General features: G+C 47.3%; 2 protein-coding genes across 2 annotated transcripts in view; one reads left to right on the forward strand and one right to left on the reverse strand.

The window, feature by feature from the left end:
- Positions 1–10,885: 10,885 nt before the first annotated feature.
- LOC147373181 (uncharacterized) lies at positions 10,886–16,733 on the forward strand. The gene is made up of 6 exons (XM_086403109.1): positions 10,886–11,056; positions 15,090–15,182; positions 15,334–15,372; positions 15,682–15,858; positions 16,189–16,231; positions 16,575–16,733. Exons 1-6 carry the CDS (start codon positions 10,982–10,984, stop codon positions 16,694–16,696), a joined length of 549 nt encoding a protein of 182 aa, XP_086259235.1. The 5' UTR covers positions 10,886–10,981; the 3' UTR covers positions 16,697–16,733.
- Positions 12,789–21,573, reverse strand: part of LOC147373182 (cytochrome P450 2D14) — a 31,391-nt gene continuing 22,606 nt past the window's right edge. Inside the window, exon 9 of the mRNA XM_086403089.1 lies at positions 12,789–14,454. Coding sequence (XP_086259215.1) covers positions 14,300–14,454 — 155 coding nt within the window. The 3' untranslated portion in view covers positions 12,789–14,299. The remainder of the gene's footprint in view (positions 14,455–21,573) is intronic.

The following is a 21,573-nucleotide window of genomic DNA, read 5'->3' on the forward strand; positions in this document are numbered from 1 at the left end:
AATGATGCATCAATGTAGGTTCTTCCATTTTAACAAATTGTACCACTCTGATGGGGGATGTTGATAGTGAGGGAAGCTGCAGAGTGGGCATGGCAAGGGGTATGTGGAAACTGTACTCCACTCAGTTTTTCTATGAACCTAAAACTGCTCTTTAAAAAGTCTTTTTGTTTTTTTAATGGGCAAAAGCTTTGAGTAGTTGTTTCTCCCGAGAAGTTATACAAATGAGCAGTAATACATGAAAAGACATTCAACATTATTAGTCATATATAACTGCATATTAAAAAAGCAGAGACATTACTTTTCCAACAAAGGTCCGTCTAGTCAAGGCTATGCTTTTTCCAGTGGTCATGTATGAGTGTGAGAGTTGGACTGTGAAGAAAACTGAGCACTGGAGAATTGATGCTTTTGAACTGTGGTGTTGGAGAAGACTCTTGAGAGTCCCTTGGACTGCAAGGAGATCCAATCAGTCCATCCTAAAGGAAATCAGTCCTGAATATTCACTGGAAGGACTGATACTGAAGCTGAAACTCCAATACTTTGGCCACCTGATGCAAAGAGCTGGCTCATTTGAAAAGAGCATGATATGCTGGGAAAGAGTGATGGCAGGAGGAGAAGGAGACAACAGAGGATGAGATGGTTGGATGGCATCACCGACTCAATGGGCATGAGTTTGAGTAGACTCCGGGAGTTGGTGATGACAGGGAGGCCTGGTGTGCTGCAGTCCATGAGATCTAAGAGTTGGACATGACTGAGTGACTGAACTGAACTGACTGAAATGCAAATCAAAACTATAAAAAGATACCATTTCTCACCCACTAGAATACATTATTTTGGTGGGGGATATTGATGTAAGTTAAGGAATAACTGCTTTTCTGTGCCCCCTCTTGCCGCTGTCGGTGGTGCCCAGTGAATGTTAAATTGGGTTGAATTGAAGACTTCAGCATGTAAGAGACTTGTGCTGTTGGCAGTGGAGTGAGAACTAGATCCCAGAACTTTTCACCTGGACCTGATGTTTTTCTTCTACTCCATCCCTCCTCTCACCCTCCTCTCACCTCCTCTCACCTTTTGGCCTTGATTTGAAGCTCGTCTAAGATGGCTGTGTCTTTCTTCCTGAGACCACCTTACAATCAGAGATTCAAGCAGAGGGTCTTTTGGTTTCCAGTGGTATATGAGGTCATGGGGTCCCAAGATGGAAGCAAAAACAAAGGGGAGGTATCAGGAACTGATTCATGAGGGCTGAGATACACAGCCACATATTGCTTTATACCCTTTTCTTTCTGCCCTCTATTATGTTTCTGGCCTCTATAGGGACAGGGAAGCAGCTTTTATAATTTTCCCTGTGTTATATTTAGGGACTTCCCAGGTGGTGCTAGTAAAGAACCCACCTGGTAATGCAGGAGGCGTGAGAGACACAGGTTTGATCTCTGGGTCGGGAAGATCCCCTGGAGAAGGGCGTGGCAACCGACTTCAGTATTCTTGCCTGGAGAATTCCGTGGACAGAGGAGCCTAGTGGGCTATAGTCCATGGGGTCGAAAAGAGTTGAATGCCACTGAGCACGCATGCCTATAAGTAGTTGAATGTATTTTGTCCCCTTTTATATTTGTTTATTGTGGGAGGGTAAATCCAACATGAGCCACTCCCTCATGGTTGAAACTTTTAAGTCCTCAAAAAGTGTAAGTGTAAAGGGAAGCCACTATTTTACCACCTTTATTTTTATTTCCACAATAGCTGTTTATTTTCCCCAATAGACAAGTCACTTTCTAGGGGTGCCACATTCTTTCTTTTCTTTTTGAGGATTTTAATAATGTTTAAAGTTTCTTGTGATTTTTCTCTATTCACTCTTTTCCTAGTCATTAGGGGGTTTTTTTGTTTGTTTATTTCTTTGTATAGTGTTGTGCCTCTCTTTTCTAGTGTTCGTTTTCTTAAACTATTTGGCAAGTTCTGCTCAAATGTTCAGGTCTGTCTTTGAGAGTCTCTGATGGATTCTTCTTGAATTTTTTTATTTACTGAGAAGTATCATTATTCTCTGTGGAGCCAGGATAAGACATTGCTAGGCAGGGTATACTTTGTGGTTAGTTTGGGGCACTGGGGCCCCTGTTCCCACTGGTGGTACCAACCATCCAGCACTTCTCTGGCCAAGGAGTCTCACAGTCACTGTTCTTACCTGGTGCTTGATACATCTATCTTGTCTGCTTGCCTGGGTAGAAAGAGAGGAAGTTGGTCATCTTTTTGCTTCACATGAATCCCCAAACCAATCATCCTGATAAATTTCTCTCCCGCTCCCCAAATCTGTCACTTTGATGGACAGAGACACCCAGGGACCCTTCACCTCTCACAGTGATGTCCTCCTTCCTGTATTTTGTCCTTTGGTTTCCTCTGTCGACTTCATCCTGCCTGACTTCCATTTCTGAGAGATTCCTTATGGCTTCTGATTCAACAGGGTATTATTCTTTGCTTTCTGGAACTCTTATGAATTTATTTAAAGACTTGCTTTATTTTACCTCTGTTGTTTGAGGCAGGAGACAGGAGCAGTGTACACAGGGGGCAGTCTGCCGTCTTGGACTTGGTGGCTCCTGAGAACCTTTCTGTTGTCCTAATGCCGAAAGCTGACTTGGCTCACCATAGAATTCTTGAGTTACAATCATTTTCCTTCAAAACTTTATAGAACAGTATCCCACTTAGTTCTTCTTGTGATAATTCTGATGTTCTGATTTCTGACTCTTATTCTTTTTAGGTAACCTGTGGTTTTTTCCCCCCATCGTAACGTTTTCTTGTTCTTTATATTAAAAAATCTTACCAGGATATGTATACATATGGAAACTTTTGTGTTACTTTTGCCTCATTAAGTTAACTTAAAATTATGTGATTTAAGAGTTAAGGCTTCCTTCGCTTCAAGGAAAAATTAATTAATTGTCAAAATCAATTAACAATACATAAGTCTACCTCCAATCTTTATTCTGTTCCATCTATCTTGACATCAGAAATCCTATACTGTATTGATTATTGTCCAACTTTGTTTTTTAAAAATTCTAGGTTCTTGGTGCTTCCATATGAACTTTAGGAATAGCATATCCATTTCAACAACCAAGAAAGTTTGCTGAAATTTTTATTGAGATTACAGTGAATCTATAGATCAATTTGAGGGTGGAATTCACATTTAAATAATTTTGAATCTTTTGATTCATGACCATGGTATATCGCTTCACTTGCTTAGGTCTTTAATTTCTAACAGTGTTTTGTAGTTTTTAGTGTACAGATCTTCCACATATATTTTGTCAGAGTATTTTGCATTTTTGACACCATAATACACTTTACAATTTTCTATTTCCAATTGTTCGTTGCTATTATATAGAAATATAATTGATTTTTAATACATTTTTAGAGCAATTTTAGGGTCACAGCAAATGCAGTTGTCTTTTATATATTGATCATATATCCTTCACTTTGCTAAACTCTAGTAGCTTTTTGGATGACCCCAGAAGATTTTATATATGATCATGTTGTCTGCAAAATAAAGGTAGCGTTACTTCTTCCTTTCCCATGTAGTCACCTTTACTTCTCTCTTTTGTTGTACGTTATTTATTTGACTGCCCTGGCTCTCAGTCGCTGCGCACAGGGTCCTTAGTTGTGTCATGTGAACTCTTGGTTGCGGCATCTGGGATCTAGTTCCTTGTTCAGGGATTGAACTTGGGCACCTGCATTGGGAGCTTGGAGTCTTTAGCTCATGGACCACCAGGGAAGTCCCTATTTTTTATTTTTAATCTTTGTAGTTCATTGAAAGAAATGATCATTATTTAATGACTGAATCTGTCAAATTTGAAAAACATTAGTGTAATCAATAAGTAAACTTATGATATAGATACAAGTGAAAGGTTTTGTCTCATTTGCAGTTTGCAGCATAAATGGAGAAAATGTTATAACTTATAAAACTAACACCAATAGTTCTGTAAATTATATATGTAAAGGGCTGAATCACTGCAATCATGAAGTTCTGTGTTTGTTTTGTTTTGTTTTGTTTTGTTGGCCTCTCCATGGGACATGTGAGATCTTAGTTCCTTGACCAGGGACTGACCTCTCACCTCTGCATTGGAAATGGGAAGTCATGACAACTAGACTGCCTGGGAAGTACCCCCCATATATTTTTTTTTTAATTGTGGTTCTGACTCTAGAAATTTACTACTCAAAGTATACAGTTTGACTTCAGGAAAAAGATCAACAAATGATAATAAATCAGGTTTTCGAATGTTAGGTTGATTTCTGGACTAGACTAGGCATGGGAAGGGAAGTCACAGTTTTGTGAACTGTGAACTTCCAGATGTTCAAGCTGCATTTAGAAGAGGCTGAGTAACCAGAGATCAAATTACCAATGCGGATGGCATCACCTACTCAATGCACATGAGTTTGAATAACTCCGGGAGCTGGTGATGGACAAGGAAGCCTGGCGTGCTGCAGTCCATGAGGTCGCAAGGAGTTGGACATGACTGAGCAACTGAACTGAACTGAACCTGAGGCATGGGAAGGGAAGTCTGGTGTGATGCTTCTTATTTGACATCATCGCCCCATTCAGGAGTGTGGTAGGTTTACTGATGGGGTAAAGGAAAATAACTTCTCTTTCTTGACTTAGTTTACGGTCCAAAACCTCCAGTACCATGTTGTGTAGAAGCAAAGAGGGCTGATATCCTTGCCTTTTTCCTGAATTTAAGGAAAAAACGTTTGGTATTTTACCATCAGGTATATTGGGAGCTCTGTTTTTCATATATGTCCTTTGTCAAGTTGAGGATGTTCCAACTAGTCCTAGTTTGCTGGGAGATTTTTTTGTTTCAGGAAGAGATGTTGACTTCGTCAAATGTTTTTTATGCATTTGTTGACATGTAGGATCCTCTCATGGAGAAGGCAATGGCACCCCACTCCAGTGTTCTTGCCTGGAGAATCCCAGGGAAGGGGGAGCCTGGTGGGCTGCCGTCTATGGGGTCGCACAGAGTCGGACACGACTGAAGCGACTTAGTAGTAGCAGTAGTATCCTCCCAGACCAGGAATCCAACCTGTGTCTCCTGCATTGGCAGGTGGATTCTTTACCACTGAGCCACCAGGTAAACTCCACCTTTATCATTCTTGATATTGATCATTTGCATTTTATTTTTTCCCCTGATCTGTTCTATCTAGAGAATTGTACATTTTGTTGATCTTCTGATTTTACTGATTTTAGTTGAGGCATGTGGGATCTAGTCCCCCGATCAGGGATTGAACCTGGGTCCCCTGCACCGCAAGTGCAGTGTCTTAGCCACTGGACCACCAGGGGAGTCCCTCTTTTTCTGTTTTCTGTTTCATTTCGTTTCACTCTGATCTTTTAAAATTTCTTGTGCTTACTTTGGTTTTTATTTGCTCTTCCATTTCTACTTTCTTAAAGTAGAAACAGGTCATTGATTTGAGACATTTCTTATTTTCTTTTGTAATTATTTATTGAAATACAGTTGATTCACGGTGTTGTGTTGGTTTCCGGTGCACAGCACAGTGACTCAGTTATACACACACATACACACACACACACATCTTTTTATATCCTTTCCATTATCGTTTTCTATGGGATGGTGAACACAGTTCCCTGTGCTCTACAGTAGGACCTTGTTGATCTGTTATATGTATAGCAGTTTATATCTCCTAATCCCGAACTCCTAATTTATCCCTCACCCACTCTCTTTCGCCTTTAATAACTGTAAGTTGTTTTCTACAGACATTTATTATTTTCGAATATGGGTATTTAGTGCTGTAAACTTCCCTCTATGTACTGCTTTAGCTGCATCCCACAAATTTTGATATATTTGAAAAATATTTATTTATTTGGCTGTGTTGGGGCCTAGTCGCAGCATGTGGGATCCTTGCGGTTGCACAGTCCCTCCAGTTGTGGCACATGGACTTTGTTGCTCCTCAGTATTCAGGATCTTAGCTCCGTGACCAGGAAATGAACCCATGTCCCCTGCACTGCATGGCAGACTTCCAACTACTGGACCATTAAGGAAGTCCCTGATATATATATATATATTTTTTTCTTTTCTTTTTGTTTAACATTCTTTCTTTTTTATCTTTTTATTTTATAAACGTACATGAATTTTATTTTTTTCTTTAAGGCTGCACTGCAAAGCTTCCAAGGATCGAACTTGGGCCCTTAACAGTGAAAGTGCAGAGTTCTAACCACTGGACAGCCAGGGAATTATCTATTTCACACACACACACGCACACATATACATGTGTATTTATTTGTTTTTGTCTGCACTGGTTTTCAGTGCTTTGCTTGACTTTCTCTAGTTGCCATGAGTGAGGGCTACTCTTCACTGAGGTGCAGGGGCTTCTCCTGTTGCAGAGTACGGGCTCTCGGCGAGAGGGGTTCTATAGTTGCAGCATGAAGGCTTAGTAACTGCAACTGGAGGACTTAGTTGCTCCATGGCATATGGAATCTTCTCAGACCAGCGACTGAACCCATGTCCCCTGCATTGGCAGGCAGATCCTTATCCACTGCACCACCAGGGAAGTCTTATTGTTATTATTTTTACATTTATTTGGCTGCACTGGGTCTTAGTTGTGGCATGTGGGATCTAGTTCTCTGGCCAGGAATAGAAAATCTGCACTGGGAGCGTGGACCAATGGGTCTTAACCACTGGACCACCATGGGAGTCCCCACACATGTGCGGCTCCCCCAGCACACATGTATTCTTTAAAGTGTGTTGTTTAGTTTCCAAATATTTGGGGACTTTTCAGGCATCTTTCTGTTACTGATTTATAATTTAATTCTATGTGGTCCAAGAACATGCTTGCAATTACTTAAAACTTTTAAGTGATAAAGGCTTGCTTTGTGGTTGAGAATATGGTGTTCCATGGTAAATATTTCATATATATGTGGAACTAAGGTATTCTTCTGTTTTAACCATTGTGGTTTTGTAATTACTATTTAGTTACAGCTGTAGTAACTTGGGGAGGGTGTAAAAGCTATTGTCTTGACTCTGAAGGTTTTGTTTGATCTCTCCAAGCTCCTCAAGGGCAGTCTCCATCTTGGTTCCCTTTCTGTGTGCTCAGTTGCTCAGTCGTGTCTGACTCTTTGCAACCTCATAGACTGTTGCCTGCCAGGCTCCTCTGTCCATGGGATTCTCCAGGCAAGAATACTGGAGTGGGTTGCCATTTCCTTCTCCAGGGGATCTTCCCGACCCAGGGGTCGAACCTGCATCTCCTATGTCTCCTGTATTGGCAGGCGGATTCTTTAGCACTGAGCCACCTGGGACCCTCACCGTATTCCTGAACCAAACTGAAAGCTCAGCAGACATTGGTTGAATAAATGGATGACACTTAGAAATGGTCCGGTTGTGTTCTGGCTCTTTACTTAAAAAACAAGATTATTGAGTCATGTGAGTGAGTCTTATGCACCTCTGTGTCCCTGCAGGACTTTGCGTGGAGCTTGGCACATCGTGGGTGCTCAAGCAGTATTGATGGCACTGAATGGACACGAAGAGATACCTACGAAGGTGCCGCCTCTGACTGATGGGGATTTACATCCACCCTGAGGCAGTGACAAGCTACTCTGGTCAAGGTTGGAGAGGTTGTCCTGTCACAAAGCCCCCAAAGACATGATGTCACACACAGACACTGCTTATGAAAGGGAGGGGCTGTGTGCTGGGTTCCCAGGCTTAGCTGTGCTCCAGTGCCCTTCTCAGTGTGTCCTGGAGCCTGAGGGGAGGTAAATAGGCTGCCTGCACACTGATACGGTCAAAGGATACTCTGCAGATCGCTAACATCCTCAAGGTTGGTAGATCTGGTAAGCAGTTTCAAAAGGCCGCCCTCGGTAAACCACCGAAGCAGGTGGTAATTGACGACTCCTAGTCTAATTTTTCTACCTCCCTTCCTATGTGGTGTTCTCTCTTCCTTCCTCTTCTTCTCTCACTCAGGACTCATTTTCTCTCCTCCAAACCTTCGTTCAGAAAAAAAGCCTGATATCTTGCTTTTTGAAAGCTTACCGAAAGCTTACTGTTGAATATGTTGCTAGCAGTATTCTCAGAGAAGGTAGTTCAGTAGGAAGGGAGGTCTGGTAGTGCCCCAGAGAGAGATGAAATGAGCTGAGGCCCCAAAAAGGCCCCCTGGGTTTGGGGACTAGGATCTTATTGATGACTTTGGTGAGAGAGGTCTCAGAGGTTGATGGGAACAGAAAGAGTCTGTGAGTTGTGGAGTGAGGGAGCGGTAGGGAGGAGGAGAGACATGCACGGCAGAGTCTCTCAAGGAGATGGTGCAAAGGGAAGGGGACAATTAGGATGGCACCTGGAGAAAGGATGTGGGCTGAAGGGACAAGAACTGGGTGATATGATTATATACAGAGGGGAGGAGAAGGAAAGACAAGTGAGAGAAGGGGCCCCCAAACACCAGGTTGTGAGAAGAACAGAGGGATGGAGTACAGGAGGGGGTGAGCCCCAGACAAGGAGGCATGGTCTCCTCCCCTGAAGAGGAAATGACCTGCGAGAAGCAGAGAATGGATGAGTCTAGTGGCAGAAAATCTGGGAACACCCGTCTAATAGAGCCTGTGGGCCCGGCTGAGAGTGAGGAAGGCGGACAAGGGGCTGTAGGTTGAGAGAGAGACTCCCTAACAGTTCCTGTGGAGAATGGGGGACTCAAGGGGAGCAGAGGCTCCTCAGGCCATGCTGAGGTCCACCTCACTCTGGAGACCTTGACTTACCCTGGTGTCAGTTCATATGCAATTCAACGCTGAGGGTGGGATTCTAGACAGGGTGTTCGAAAGGCTAGGGAATCTCCCCCTGTCCTCCCAAGATTATTCCAAATCTGCTGCATAACATTTAAAATACTTTAACCTGGTGGTTGTTTTTAATCATTTTTATTTACTATTATAATTAGCTGCCTACCCCCTGGGGTCATTTTACATCAGATGTTCAGTAGAGCTGTACCTTTTCCCTTAATCCTCTCCCAACCCGCCCTCCCCATCCTGACCACTACTTTTCCAGTGGGAGGTCTGAGGTCTTGGGAGAAGTTCCTGAGCATTTTCCAAGCTCCGAGTACTAACCCACTCCATTGTCCTGAGTTTAGCCTCAAGCTGCCACCAGTGGGCTCTCCCTTGGATGAACCCTGCTGGTGGGGGTCCTGCCATCCCCCCAGCTGCCTCTGGCCCATTGCAGTCCCTGACAGCCACAGAGTAAAGGAATACCAGGCCTCTGGGGTGACGTGATGCACTGACTGATACCCATCTTCTTTCCTTAGACTGAAAATGGTGTTTGGTCTGTGCAGCCAGAGAGAGAGGTAAAGTTTACATGGGCCCTGTTAGCATACCCTCGTCAACCAGGAAAGGGGACCCCCTCACTGGGTCCCATGAGGAAGGGGTTTTGTATGGCCCTTTTCCTGACTGTTTCAGTGTCTCTGGGATTCAGGGTCAGAGTGGAGAGCCTGGTACAAACAAGTGGGACATGCCTCTGTGTGTGTGTGCGTGCGCATGTGTGTGTATAGACAGGGTGCCAGCGTCCTGACAGTGCCAAGACGCTGTGTTTGAGGGGGTTCTCAGGTGGCCTAATGGTTAGGATTCAGCACTTTCACTGTGGAAGCTCGATCTCTGGTAGGGGAACATCCCACGTGCTATTCAGAATGGCCAGGAAAAGCTGTTTGTCCCAAGGGAGGTGTTCTAGAAGAGCAAGATGGACAATGGGATATTATTTCTAATCCAGGCTGGAGTCAGTCCAGAGGAGGGAGGGAGGGCTTTGGGGGGCTGTGGGCCAAAGAGCTAATACAACCCTTGAACGAACAGCTATGAATGCTGAGCCAAGGCTAAGCCCCTGCCTTCAGGCTGGAGAGGCAAGATGGACCTGTGCAAACAAGAAGGAAAGGAGAAGGGAGGGAGTCAGAGGGGCCGTGTGGGCTCCAGGCTCCAAGTCTGGCTTTCTGAATAAGCAGAGGCACAGAGTCATGATGGCCAGTCAGCAGGGAGCCTGGGCTGAGCCCTGTTACAGCTGCAGATTTATTCACCCACAAGTGTTGATTGGACGCATCCTGGTGGAACAGGTGCTAGGGCTTGGACGGGGGAGGAAACCGTGAGGGCACGAGACCCCAGCCACACACTCTGATCTGCTTTCCTTCCAGGCTCTATAGTCTCCTCTACACAATACAGATCTTCATTCTTACAGGTGAGGGCCTGGGTACTGGGGTGGTCGGGGGACTGATGGCAGGACCCAGGGAATGGGTGCTCGTCTCCAAGCCACTTCAATCTCCAGCTACTCCTCAAGACTCCCAGAGGCCCCCTCCTGAGATCACCATATGCCTGGCTCCCCAGGGCTGGTCACACTGCTCAGAACTAAGGCTGGCCTTCTTTCTCCCTTTCCTTCCTCTGTACCTCCATGGAGAAGTGGGATTTGAACCTGTGTCTGACTCTAAAACCCATGCATCCTCCCAAAAAACTCTCAAACTACCCCCTCAAAACACAAAGAACCAAGTCATACCCTATAGCAGTGGCATCCTCCCAAAAATCTCTCAAACTACCCCCTCAAAACACGAAGAATCAAGTCATACCCTGTAGCAGTGATCTTCAAATATTTACTTATGCCTTTTGAATAACACCACTTCCCTGGTGGCTCAGATGGTAAAAAGCATCTGCCTACAATGCAGGAGACCAGGGTTTGATCCCTGGGTTGGGAAGGTCCCCTAAAGTAGGAAATGGCAACTGACCCCAGGACTGTTGCCTGGAGAATCCCATTGATGGAGGAGCCTGGTAGGCTACTGTCCATGGGGGTTGCAAAGAGTCAGACACGACCGAGTGACTTCACTTTCTTTTCTTTCACTTTTGAACAGCTGTCCCCTCACATATTTGTAAGTTAATGTCTAATGTCTTTCATCACACTTGGAAATAGTTTAAAAATATACCATTATTGCCATATTGTATGTACTGACTTTAAAAATAATTGTTACTTTTTAAATGTTTTAACTCGTCTTTCCTCATCTACCTGCAGGCATGGTGTACTACTATTTTCAGGGGTCTTTGGGGAAAACAGCCCCTGCCCATGAGCTCGCTGTGGAGTCATCACAGGTGGGGACCTCTGTCAGGAGCTAAGGGGACTGCCTCATGTAGCACAAAGAGCGGTCACACTGCTTGATCAGAAATGGTCGACCAACTGTGCATGTGTGTGTGTGAGGACTCTGGAGAAATTCCCTGTGTTCTCGGCAATGTGTCAAACAAAGCCCCCCTCTACCACCCCCATGCCCGCCCCACCACGGGCAGGCTGTATGGTCACCTCAGGGCTCTGAGGCCATAAGCTCATGTCAGGGCTCCGTGGCAGGAACCTAGACAGACCAACAGGAACAGATGACCCCTACTGTGTGAGTAGTCTTGGAATATGGTTCCACATTCGTCCGTGAAGGGGGTGGTGGTGAGCAGGACACCTGCCTGGGTCACACCCTCGTGGACATTGCAGGTCCAGGGACCTGTGACTGAAGCCCCCTCCCAGCCCTCCGTCAGGAAAACACACATGGAAGCTGGATGGCCACTGAGGGCCGCGTGCCAGATCAGGCGTGCCCACTGGTGAGACCTCGCAGCCCCCAGCAGCATTTTGTGCGTGTGTGTTGGAGTGTAGCCAGGAAACGTGACGGTTTCGGGTGAACGGTGAAGGGAAACTTCGTTTTGTATTGGGGTGTAGCCAATTAACACGTTGTGACAGTTTCAGGTGAGCAGTGAAGGGGCTCGGCCATACATGCACCCGTATCCATTCTCCCCGCCTCCCAGCAGCAGCTCCCACTTTGTAGAGGAGGAAACTTAGGCTCCCAGAGGGACAGTGACTGGACCCAGGCTGCCCAAGGTGACACGTTAGAGTCACATGCCTGGTCTCTGGAGGCCCCCTGCTCTCCCTCTGGCGCTACTGGGAAGAGAGGAGTATCACGGGGACAAGCAGCTTCTCTGTGACCCAGCAGCGTGGAGACATGTGGGCTACGTAGTTAGGGAGTGACTGTCAGAGGTTGGAGAGCCCCTAAGAAGGCCCAGGTGGGCAGGTGCCTTAGGGCTTTCCTGATAGCTCAATGGGCAAAGAATTCACCTGTGGTGCAGAAGACCCCAGTTTGATTCCTGGGTCAGGAAGCTACCCTGGAGAAGGGATAGGCTACCCACTCCAGTATTCTTGGCCTTCCCTTTTGGCTCAGCTGGTAAGGAATCCAGCCACAATGCGGGAGACCTCTGTTCGATCCCTTGGTTGGGAAGATCCCCTGGAGAAGGGAATGGCTACCCCCTCCAGTATTCTGGCCTGGAGAATTCCATGGACTGTATAAGTTTGCAAAGAGTTAGAAACGATTGAGCAAATTTCACTTTCGGAGACAGAATCCTATGTTGCTTCCTTCGTATTTTTTTTTTTAATTAACCAAACTTTAATTTAAAAAAAACTTTATTGTCATCAAAGACATGTGTATACATAGTTTGATGAGTCAAAGGTTTAAGACCTGGAAAAAGTCTGCTGTTTGTCACAATCCTCTTCACCCACAATTCCCGCAGCCCAGGGGGGAAATCTTTCTAGCTTCCAACTTGCTAGCTGAAGCCGTTGATTTTGCCTCCACTGTTCTAAATAAAAAGCTTATCTTGCTTTGTCTTGATTGTTCACATCTAAACATGATCTAATGAATTATTACAACGAAAGGTGAGGATTTAGCTCTCATAACAACTGAACACTTAATACCACCTCCAACACACGTTTCACCTCTCTAGTCTTCCTCGTGATTATATCCTAGGTTTTGGCATTCTAAATGTTTTGAGTAATGACATCTTTAGTTCTTAAAAGTTTTTAAGTTTCATTTTTGCTTTTATTGCTGACTTTTATATCATTTTGGCTTTTAAATCCCTCTCCCACACAGTGGGCTCTTTTTAATTCATTTTTTTTAAATTAAGAAACTATTTAAATAGAGTGGAATCCATTCTTTTTAGCTACAGCTCTGTGAGTTTTGACAGATGTATACAACTGTGAAATTGCCACTACAGCCAAGACACAGAACAGCTCCAGTCAGTTCAGAAAATTCCCCCATACTCACTAATACTCAACCCTTCCCCCGCTCGCAGCCCCTGGCATCCGGTGAATGGTTTTCTGGCCCCATAGTTTTGCCTTTGCAAGATGGTCATATCAGTGGAAACATCCCAGTACCTGGTCTTTATTTATCTGCCACGCAGCAGGCTTGCGGGATCTCAGTTCCCCGAGCAGGCATCCAGCGCGGGCCCCCTGCAGTGGAAGCACAGAGTCCTGACCACTGGACCACAGGGCAGCGCCCAGGATGTGGTTTTGAGTCTCTCGCTGAGCACAGGGCACCTGGTTGTGTGTCGCAGTAGTGTGTTCCTTCTCATTGCCGAGCAGCTGTCCCATGCATGGATGTACCGCAGTCTATCCCCCGACCAGATAAGAAGCATTTGGATTGTTTCTGGTTTTGGCAGTTTCGGATAAAACCACTATAACGTTCAAGCACAAGTTTTGTGCGAACATAGGTTTTCCTTTTCCCTAGGTAAACACCTCGCAAGGGGTGGTGGGGTCACGTGCTAATGTGTACTTAGTTTTCTAGGAAACTGTGAAACTTTCCAAAGTGCTGGTATCCACTTTGCATTCTCACCAGCAAAGACGAGAGGATCCATTTGATTCATATCACTTTCGGCATTTTCCTTTTTTAACATCATTCTAGTGGGCTTGTGGCGTCATTTTGTTTAGCTCAATATTGAGGGTTTACATTTTAAAACTATGTAAACAGTATTCCTGAGTCATGTAGTATATGATCATCAGTCTTTCTGTATAATTTTGCTTTTTTCCTCTTTTTTAAATTTTAGTTTTCTCTGTACCTATTATTAATACATCTAAACTATTAAAAAGAATTAATCTCCTTGCTGCTATGCACTTAAGACAAGTTAGGTGGTTTATCAATATGATCATTTCCCTGGGGACTTATTTCATGGAGCCCTCCATCCTTTTCCCTCCTGGATGGACGTCCTTGAGGTCGGAGGCTCAGCTCTCCTGGGAACTCCCTCCACCGTCATTCTTCGGGGTACTCGTTCGCGTGTGGAGCCCGTGTTATCTCTCGTTTTGGGGGCAGCACAACCTGCAGTTGTGCTGAGGGGTAGTCCTGAGATACTCCCGATGGGTAGTCCTAGATACGACCTGTCCGAAAAGGTCTTACTGCTTATTTAACTCAGTTTGACTAGGTACAGAATTTTAGACTAGAAATAATTTTCTCACAGATTTTAAAGATCTTCATTTTCTTCTTGCTTCAAAGGTTGGTGGTGAAAAGTCTGATGAAACTTAATAGACTTCTTTCTTCATATCTCTAGGAGTTTTTTGGTTCTTCTTTTCATCCTAGGTATTGCAATATTTAGTAATGACATCATCTGGGGTGGGTCTCCTTCATCCATTTTCCTGGACACTGGCGATTCCTTCTCTTCCACAAACTCGGTCCTGCATCCTTGGGAAAGGTCTCAATAACACATGAATGATATTTATTTGGGATCTTTCCTGCCACCCCAGTTTGTTGATTCTGTTCCTTCTTTCAGAAAGATCTATGATTTAGCTGTTGGACCTCCTGATCTCTCTATTCTGGGAGACATCTTTTTCAATTTTATCTTCAACACTCTGATTGGGTTTTTAATTCCCATGATCATATTTCTGTTTTTGAAGAATTAGAAGTTGTAGGGACTTCCTGGTGGTCCAGTGGTTAAGAATCCACCTTCCAATTCAGGGGATGCCGGTTCGATCCCTGGTCAGGGAACTAAGATTGCACATCCATGGGGCAACAAAGCCCATGGCCAGCAATTAGAGAGGAGCCTGTGCACTGAGCTAGACAGAGAAAAAAGGCCCAAGCGCGAAATAAAGAGTCCATGCACCACAACAGACCCAATTCAGCCAAAATGAAATTAAAAAAAAAAAGAATTAGAGATTATTGTTGGAACATTTTTATCTCAGCACCGGTCCTTGTTTGTGAATGCAGCGTTTTGTGTCTAAAGACATCAATCATTCGTTAGTGTGAAGCTTCCTTAACCCCCCGTAGTCTTCATGTCGGCAGCGTGCACTGTCTGGACCAGGCATGACTGAGCCCTTGACATGTCACCTCAGCCTTCTCTCTTTCTCCTGGTCATACAGCCCATCGGGGAGACCTTAAGGCCAGTGTGGGGGCCGATGGATAAGTGCTACCCCGTGACCGCTCAGGTGGGTAAGGGCTGGGGACTCCTCCTCCCCTGGAGTGGGGTGGCTGCCCTGGGCCTCCTTGGTGGGCACACAGAGAAAGAGGATGGGCCAGGCAGGGAAGGACCCCCGGGCACTCTCAGCTGTATGTGACGGCCCCTGTTTCCCTCTGTAGAGACGCAGAGTCAGGAGTGGGAAGAAGCACGACTCTGAGGTAAGTGAGGCCTGGCCAGGAAGGGCCGGGGGCTGGGGGCTGTCACCTGTCAGGGCTCCCTGAGACAGAACCCTGTCCAGCGCAAGGTCAGGGCCCCAGGGATACCAGGGGGGCTCCTTTAGGACACTTACAACCCGACCACACCTCGAGCTGAAAAGGGAGGGGCTTCCTTGGAAAAGCAAAAAATTACACACTCCAAGTGTGCACAGAAGCAGGGGAAACACACTGCAAGTGTGCACAGCAGGAGGGGAGGGGAGGGCATCAGAGGGCCTTTCTGCCCATACACCGCCCTCTTGCCCCTCCTTGCAGGCCATGACCCCCAAGGCAATGGGAGCACCAAACGATGCTGCCCCCAAGGAGGAGAGTGCTGTCTTGTCTAGGGAGGAGGGGCAGGTGGGGCCCCCGGGGGAGGAACCAGCCAGCCTCATTCCTGGTGCGAAGGGGATGACTGAGAAGGAAGAGGTAGCAAGGACCCCAGGATGGCAGGTAAGGAAGCCTGGGGTTCAGCTGGAACACCGTCCCTGTGTGGGTCCTCCTGGGAAGCCCCCGGGCTCTGCAGGGTGGAGTGCAGAGGCCAGGCCCATGCCACCATGGCAACAGTGCAGGGAGGCCGGGGCACCCCAAGACCACTGAGTCAAACTGCCATCCCGGTGGAAGAACAGCTCTGTGTGGAGCTGAGAGGTGCAGACACGGTCTGAGCGGCAAGTGGATCTGAACCCTGGCCTCCCCCGACTTCTCATGGAGTGAGGCCTGTTTCCCCAGCTGCACAACGTAGAACCCGCCTCATCCCACCCCGTGCCCCTTCTCCCTTCCTAGGAGAATAAGAAGGTCCGAAAGGAGATGTCCGTGTACGTTTCTGGTAAGACAGCAGACCCAAGCCTCTGCAGCAGGACTGCCCTGCTCCCTTATCCCAGGGACCCTGCAGAGGTCACAGATAGCTGAGCTCCTCCCTGACCCTCCTGGCCCAGGGAGGGGGCGGGGATGAAGCCCAGGTAGCCCGATGCCCAGTCTTTCCTGAACGAGCCCCAGGGTCCTTCTTCCTTCTTGGTTTGGCAAGACTTGAGGCCACTCCCCTTGGCCTGGTGGAAGGTTTCCGCCCTTTTAGCAATGCTGACCTGTTCTGGCAACAGAGGGTACCCTAGTGCTGGGCAAGGTTCCTTCCAGCAAGGTATCCACAGGGTGTGTCTGATTGTGCTCTTTAGAGGCTTCCGAGGAGGACGTCATGGAGGAAAGGCCCGGGGGCTGGGTCCCCCATCTCTTGAGGAAGCTCTGGCTGGGATGGTTCCCCGCCTCTGACATCCCCAAGAGTCAGAGGCACGAGTGACACCGCGTCCAATAAACCCACAGTTGTTGCTTCTGCAGGCCCCGTTTCCTCCTTTCAGGGCCCTCAAGTTTCTACAAACTCAGTGTGGCTTCGTCCACCGCCCCTGTCCCAACAAGCTGCAGGAACACCACCTCCTGCTCAAGGAGGAAACAAAGCTGGACTCCATCTTAGGCCAGGCTGCGAACGTTAGGCTGCACGCATGATCCCCCTCCCAATGGACTCTGAACTTTGTGCCTGGCGTCTATAGAAATGGCAATCCAGTGGAAAACCAGACCCCCGGATCAAAGAGCCTCAGGACTTGTACTAGACTCTCCGTTGCCTAAAAGAATATACTAATTATCTCTGTAACAGCAAAGTCATAAATTCCATTATGTTTATCGGGATATGACCACAGTCCTATTGATACATGCCCACTCTTTATCTAGTCTTGTGACACATGAATCATGGGCTAACTTTGATCGTATCTCACTTTTACCTTGTCCAGACTAGTTTCAAGGAATTTGGGGAGGTGGGTTTGAGCAAGTACACTTAGGGTATATAAGATCTTCACAAAAACTGGTCAGAGTCCTTGGCCAGGAGGAGACTCTACCTTGGGCCCGCCGGTGTAATAAACTGCACTCCACTATCTACATCGTCCTTCTGAGTGAGTTTGTTTCCCGCAACGCGTGCCTACAACATTAGGTGCGTGGGCAAGGAAACTCCTCACTTTGAGGAGACATGTCCCATTTGGGACTACTCCGAGGCCTTGTGGCTTGAATCTTCTAGAGGGGGGAAGGCGCCTCGCCCTTCTGGAAGGATTCTGTTTCTCAAGGCCCGGACCTTTCACGTTAGCAGGTAGTGGACGGCAGCAAGCGAACTGAGCGCTCAGGCGAGGAGGAACCCACTCAGCAGGGTGGAAGAGGGGGCCTGATCACCCCCTGGGAGGGACTAGAACGAGCGGGGACTTCCCCTACAGGAGCCTGGAATAGGCAGGTGGCGATTGCTTGGTACACAGGTCAACAGGCTTGCTAGGGCTTAGGAAGGGAATTTGTTAAGGTCATTTAGGAGGTGTGTCCACGCCATCTCAGGGAAGATTATTACCAGCGATCGCCAGGAGATTTTAGGATAGGAAACTGGTCCTTGTATGCTCATATTCTGCCCTCCCTGAGGAGGTGTCCCATCTGCTGTGAAATTCTTGACCCCCTCTGAATTGTTAGGCTAGAAGGAGGGGGATACATAAGTGAGTATGAATTGGCTTTTCCAGAGATGGCCTGGGACATGGGATATTTAACCCATCTGTGTATTCATCCGCACCTGATCAAGTCCACCAAAGCAGAATGGACTTAAGAGAGAAACAGTCTTAGACCACATGGTGTTCTGGTTCGGCTGTGCTGACAGGCAGGTGATCTGTCAGGTAAAGCTCTTCTCACCCTAATTAGGAAGGAGGCAGAATGGCAATTTAAGTGTCATTGAGTGGAACTATCAGAAGTACATAGGGTACTGAGAACTTCGTAGACAGAACGAAAAGGAAAAGTAGAAGAAGGTCCAAGAAGGTAAGCAAGATGGGGGGAAGTGGATCTAAGGCAACTGTATTGGAGTGCAGGATTAAAAATTTTAAGAAGGGATTAGGAGGAGACTGTGGGGTGAAGATGAAGCCTAACCGCCTCCACATACTCTGTGAGGTCGAATGGCCCCTGTGAGAGTAGGATGGCTGCCAGAGAACACCATGAACTCAAAAATAGTGGAAGCAGTCTATACAGTAGTAACAGGAGAGCCAGGACACCCGGATCAATATCCATATATTGACTCATGGCTAGGGTTAGCTCAAGGCCCTCCTACTTGGACAAGGTTCTGTATCCAGAAGGGAAAAATATTAATGGCACAAAAATTGACTGATGATAAAAAAGGAAATTCTACAAGATTTGGACAGGGACAACCTGACCCCTCCCCCAAACTGGATAATGACGCGCCTGCCTCCCAGTGCTCCAGCAGTACCAGAGGCTGCCTTAATGCCCAATCCAGGGCCAGGTGAAGTCCTGCAGCAGCCACTGCCCCTCTGCCAGCTCTCCCCGAGGTCGTAGAGCCACCACCTTGACAGGCTCCGATCTTGGTGACAGAAGCCTCTGGCCAACACTTCCAGGATCCGGCTCCAGCCGAACCGCCAAAGCTATACCCGCCTCTCCGTGAGTATTGACAAGAAGGGGAGGGAGACATTGGAATTAAGCAGAGACTGCGCTCTGCCAGAGAGCTGGAGGGAACAAAAGAGAACAGACAGATTTGCAATGCTAGCTGCTGCTCTGGGAAAGTCTATCTCGGGCCCTCCAGAAAACTTCCTCTGAGCCAGGGACAGGACAGTCCTTCAACCGGTCCCCACGGAGGCCCTGAACCCCGTTACAGGCAAACCAGTGTGCCGGGTGCCGGGTGCTGGGTGCCGAGCTTTGGGCCACTGGAAGAAGGAATGCCCTAAGGCAAGGAAGGAAGAGGAAGCGCCCGCAGTGGTGGGGCTTGCTGACTTGGAAATTAAATACAGCTGCTGAGGCTCAGAGATATCAGGTCCCCAAGAACCCACGGTAACCTTAAAAGTCGGGGACCAAAACATTGACTTCATGGTGGATACAGGAGCAGAACTGTCGGTAGTAACAAAACCTGTGGCACCACTGTCCAAAAAGACTACCGCTGTAACTGGGGTATCAGGAGAAGAGACGGTTAAATCGTTTTGCCAGCCCAGAAAATGTCAGATGGGGTGGCACCAAGTGATTCATGAATTCCTCTACACTCCTGAGTGCGCAGTACCCCTGTTGGGAAGAGACTTGCTCTCCAAACTAGGAGCACAAGTGACTTTCTTCCCTGAGGAGAGGCCCACCTTCCGGATGGACACTACGACTTATTTGCTCTCTCTCTCAACATCACCCCAAGATGAGTGGAGGTTGCATGAGCCTCCAAAGGAAGAACCGGGTGGGCCAGAAGAGCGTGGGAGAGCTAACTCAGTTATTCCCTGAGGTCCGGGTGGAAGACAACCCCGCCTTCCCCCAGGCTGGCCAAACATCAAGCCCCAGTGGTAACAGAACTCAAGCCAGGCACCATCCTGGTTAGAAACCACCAGTACCCGCTACCGATAGAGGCCTGGGCCAGCATACTGCCCCTCATCAATAGATTGAAACAAGCGGGCATTCTAGCAGAGTGCCAGGAGGACAGGACTAGAGGCCTGTACAGGATCTCAGGCGAGTCAACCAGGCTGCTGTGGCTTTACAGCCCACTGTTCCAAACCCCTATACCCTACTTAGCCTCCTCCCGCCGAGGACTAAAGTTTATACTCGCCTAGATCTCAAGGATGCCTTCTTCTGCGTACGCCTCGCCCCAGCGTCACAGCCCATGTTTGCCTTTGAATGGGAAGATCCAGTCAGGGGCACCAAACAACAGCTCATCTGGACTCCCCCACAAGGTTTTAAGAACTCCCCAGCCATCTTTGGGGAAGCCTTGGCTTTGACCTGAACTCATTCCATCCGCAAGAGTAAGGATGTTGGCTCCTACAATATGGGGATGACCTGCTTCTGGCTGCCGAGACCAAGGAAAAATGCTGGGAAGGGACAAAAGCACTGCTCCAGCTGCTGATGGGAGCAGGTTACCGAGTGTCGAAGAAGAAGGCCCAGGTCTGCAAGGAGGAGGTAAGGTATCTGGGGTTTGTTTTAAAGGACACAAGGTTCCAGACCCTAGTTGGGTCCTACATACTGATGGCACTAGCCTGATAAGGACAACGGCTGTCAGGTTAGCCGAAGCGGAAGGGGCCATCAAGACTGAAAACGGATGGTGGGAATTGCCAAGCGGGAAATTATTGGTACCGGACGAGCTGGCACACAATCTCGTAAGCCAAACACACCAAGCGACCCACCTAGGCCATGCTGCCTGCTCACAGGTTAACGCTGCCCCTCGGGTATTCAGACAAAAACCTCCAGGGATTCAGCGGAAAGGCACGCTGCCCTTTGAACACCAGGGAGTGGACTTCACTGAAATGAAACCTCACCGACACTACTGTTACCTGCTGGTCACGGTATGTGCGTTCTCGGGATGGGTAGAAGCTTTTCCTACCTGGACTGAAAAAGCATCAGAAGTAGCCCGGTGCCTGCTTAGGGAAATAGTTCCCAGATTTGGACTTCCTACCAGCACTGGTTCAGACAATGGCCCGGCTTTTGTAGCTGATTTACTACAACAAGTAAGCAAAACTTTAAACATCAAATGGAAACTGCACACTGCATATAGGCCCAGAGTTCTGAGATGGTGGAAGGAACCAACCGGACATTAAAGACACTCTCCAAGTGGATCATAGAGACTGACTGCTCCTGGGTGCACTTGCTTCCAATGGCTCTTCTCAGACTCAGGATGACCCCACGGTCCCAAGGCTATTCTCCATACGAAATTGTGAATGGGAGGCCCCCCTCCCATAATAAAACAGGTGTCAACAAATTTGCCTCAGGTAAGGGGGATAGGATTTCAAAGCAGATGTAACTGGGTAAGGTAATAAATCGGGTAACTAAGTTTGTACAATCATAAGGGATTTGATTTAGGTCATACCTGAATGGTCTAGTGGTTTTCCCTACTTTCTTCAATTTAAGTCTGAATTTGGCAATAAGGAGCTCACGATCTGAGCCACAGTCAGCTCTCAGTCTTGTTTTTGCTGACTGTATAGAGCTTCTCCATCTTTGGCTGCAAAGAATATAATCAATCTAATTTCGGTGTTGACCATCTGGTGATGTCCATGTGTAGAGTCTTCTCTTGTGTTGTTGGAAGAGGGTGTTTGCTATGACCAGTGCGTTCTCTTGGCAAAATTCTATTAGCCTTTGCCCTGCTTCATTCCGTATTCCAAGGCCAAATTTGCCTGTTACTCCAGGTGTTTCTCGACT

Source organism: Bos grunniens, chromosome 5 (genome assembly GCF_055505025.1).
Source record: "Bos grunniens cultivar Pamir isolate PY7600 chromosome 5, Bosgru_T2T1.0, whole genome shotgun sequence".
Classification (NCBI taxonomy): Eukaryota; Metazoa; Chordata; class Mammalia; order Artiodactyla; family Bovidae; genus Bos; species Bos grunniens.